The 2,532-nt window shown below is 63.2% G+C and overlaps 1 protein-coding gene across 4 annotated transcripts in view; it reads right to left on the bottom strand.

Moving 5' to 3' along the window:
• Positions 1–2,514, bottom strand: part of SAMD14 (sterile alpha motif domain containing 14) — a 4,886-nt gene extending 2,372 nt beyond the window's left edge. Inside the window, exons 1-4 of one of the 4 annotated variants that reach the window (XM_014959040.1) lie at positions 2,388–2,514; positions 677–813; positions 194–293; positions 3–89 (exon numbers count right to left, since the gene is read on the bottom strand). In XM_014959040.1, coding sequence (XP_014814526.1) covers positions 3–89; positions 194–293; positions 677–813; positions 2,388–2,478 — 415 coding nt within the window. In that variant the 5' untranslated portion in view covers positions 2,479–2,514. Of the gene's footprint in view, positions 1–2; positions 90–193; positions 453–676; positions 835–2,387 lie in introns of all 4 variants that reach the window. The other 3 variants (XM_014959038.1, XM_014959041.1, XM_014959039.1) reach the window with 3 other exon arrangements.
• Between the last annotated feature and the right edge of the window lie 18 nt (positions 2,515–2,532).

Genomic DNA, 2,532 nt, shown 5'->3' with positions numbered 1-2,532 from the left:
CCCCAAATCCAAGAACTTTCTCCTTGTTTTCTTATCGAGCCCCACGGTGGGGCTGGCCGGCTCGGGGGGGCTCATGTCCCGGCTGTCGTCTGCAGGACGAGGACAGGGGTGTCACCCACTTCCCCCCACATGGGTGCTGGGTCCTGGCATACCCCGGGTCGGGGGAGGGTCAGAAGGAGGATGGGGGTCTCACCTTCGCTGTGCCTCTGGGGCCGGGCGTCGCGGCGGGCAAAGCCGGGCGAGCTGTCGGAGCTGTGGCAGGACTTGGGCGAGGGGGTGCCCGCGAGCCCCTCCTGGGACGAGGCGTTGGTGAGGGGCCGGTAGCGGCTGAGGGGGGGCGAGGGGGCCAGGGGGTCCCCCAGCACCCGCTGCACCACCCCCACCTCGAAGGAGAACTCGGCGCCGTGGGAGAAGGGTGAGGGGGCTGGGGGGCCGCCATCACCCTCCCCTCCCTGGGGAGGCACACGGCATGGAGGGGGGGTCTGTCAAACCCCTGTAGCCCCCCCGGGGTGTCGCACCCCTGTAGCCCCCCCGGGGTGTTCCCTCCTTGTAGCAGCCTCCCGGGGTGTCCTCCCATCCCCTCCTTAACCCCAGCCATAGGGTCCTCCAAAACCCTTCCCTTGGGTCCGTGGTGTCCCCCCCCAAGCCCAGCAGCCCCCCCCTTCCCGGGGCTCACCGCCACCTCGGGCCCCTCGTCACCCTCGGTGGAGCTGGCGCTGTCTCGCAGGCGGGAGCGGGAGGGCCGGTGGCGGCGGCCCTTGGCTAGGAGCCGGGCACGGGCCTTCTGCAGGCTGCTGTCCAGGCGCGGCGTCTCTGGAACCACAGCGGTAAAATCTGGGGGTGAAAGAGAGACCGGGGCAGAGAGAGAGAGAAGGACAGACGGACAGGGGGGAGCAGGATGGGGTGGGTGGGTGGATGGATGGAGACAGGGAGAAGGAGATGGATGGACAAATGGAGAAGTAGGGACAAGGAGATAGGAGGGAGAGAGGGATGGATGGATGGATGGATGGATGGGTAAGGAGAAGGAAGATGGGGATGGATGGATGGATGGATGGATGGATGGATGGATGGATGGAGACATGGAAAAGGAGGTGGATAGACAAATGGAGAATTAGGGCCAAAGACATACAAGCAATGGGTGGTTGGAAGGATGGATGGGCATGTAGGGAGGGAAGATATGGATGGGTGGATGGACAGACAGGTAGGGAGAAGGAATATGGGGATGGATGGGGAAAGGGAGAAAGAGACGGGTGAACAAGTGGAGAGGGAGGGACAAAGAGATACAAGGGAGGGATGGTTGGAAGGATGGATGGACAGGTTGGAAGGATGGTAAGAAAAGGGGATGGTGGACGGACAGATGGGTAGAGCCAAGATGGGGATGGATGGAGGGATGGGGACAGGGATAGACAAGTGGAGAGGTAGGGACAAGGAGACACGAGGAAGGAAGGGAAGGACAGATGGACATGTAGGGAGAGGGAAGACATGGATGGATGGACAGACATACACAGGTAAGGAAAAGGAGACGGGGGGATGGACAGGTAGGGACAGGGAGACAGGGAGGGAGGGATAAGGCCAGGTAGAGGTAGAAGAGGTGGAGGGACAGATGGATGGGTAAGGACAGGAAGACGGATGGAGGGACAAATGGCCAGTTAGGGACAGGGAGAAGGACGGGAGATCATCAGAGGGAAAGGTGGACAGACAGTCAGGAGGAGAAGGCCAGCCCGGGGGAGAGGGGACAGAGGGACAGCGGGGCACAGGGACAGGGCAGGAGAGTCAAAGGATGGGCAGGGGATCCCAGGGGGGATGGGAGAGGGGGGCATTGGGAACATGGATGGATGGGGAACCCCGGTGGGGTGGGACAGGGGACAGAGGGACAGAGAGAAATGTTCAAAGAGATGCCCCGGCACGGGGAGAGGAGCAGTGGGGTGTCCCTGAGGACAGAGTGTCCCCATCACCTGGGGTGGGGGGGGGGAAGTGGCTTTGCCCAGGGTCTGCCTGGGACCACCCCGCTGTCCCTGCCCTGCTGCAGCCTCCTGTACCCCAGCCCTGGCCCAAGGAGGGGCTTCAGGCCATGTCCCCTGCTGTGGCCCCATGTCCCTGTCACACTCTGTGTGCCCATACCCACATGCCTGTGTCCTCTGTGTCACCCTGCATGTCCCCATACCCATATATCTGTGCCCCACGTATGTTCCCCTGCCCCATACGTGTCCCTCTGCAGGTGGCTTCATGCCCCATGTGTCCACTAGCACATGTTGTCCCCAAGCCTGTCTCTGGGGTCCCCCCCTCATCACTGGCAGGCAGGAGGACATGGAGGGAGGGTGGGGGGACCCGCGGGGGCTGCACCCACGGGTGGCTCTGCGCCCCACGGATCCCCAGGGGGGACTCACCGAAAACCTCATCCGCATCCTGCAGTTTGGAGACCGACATGGTGGGACAGAGCTGGGGACAGAGGGGACAGTCAGGGATCGGGGAACCCATGCTGAGGGGGTGGGGGGTGAGGGGGACCCTAATGCACCCAGACCCTCTGCAAGT

This window comes from Calidris pugnax, unplaced genomic scaffold (genome assembly GCF_001431845.1).
Source record: "Calidris pugnax isolate Ruff unplaced genomic scaffold, ASM143184v1 scaffold335, whole genome shotgun sequence".
Taxonomy (NCBI): Eukaryota; Metazoa; Chordata; class Aves; order Charadriiformes; family Scolopacidae; genus Calidris; species Calidris pugnax.
Note: the sequence above shows the minus strand (reverse complement) of the source record. Positions and strands in the feature narration are given on the sequence as shown.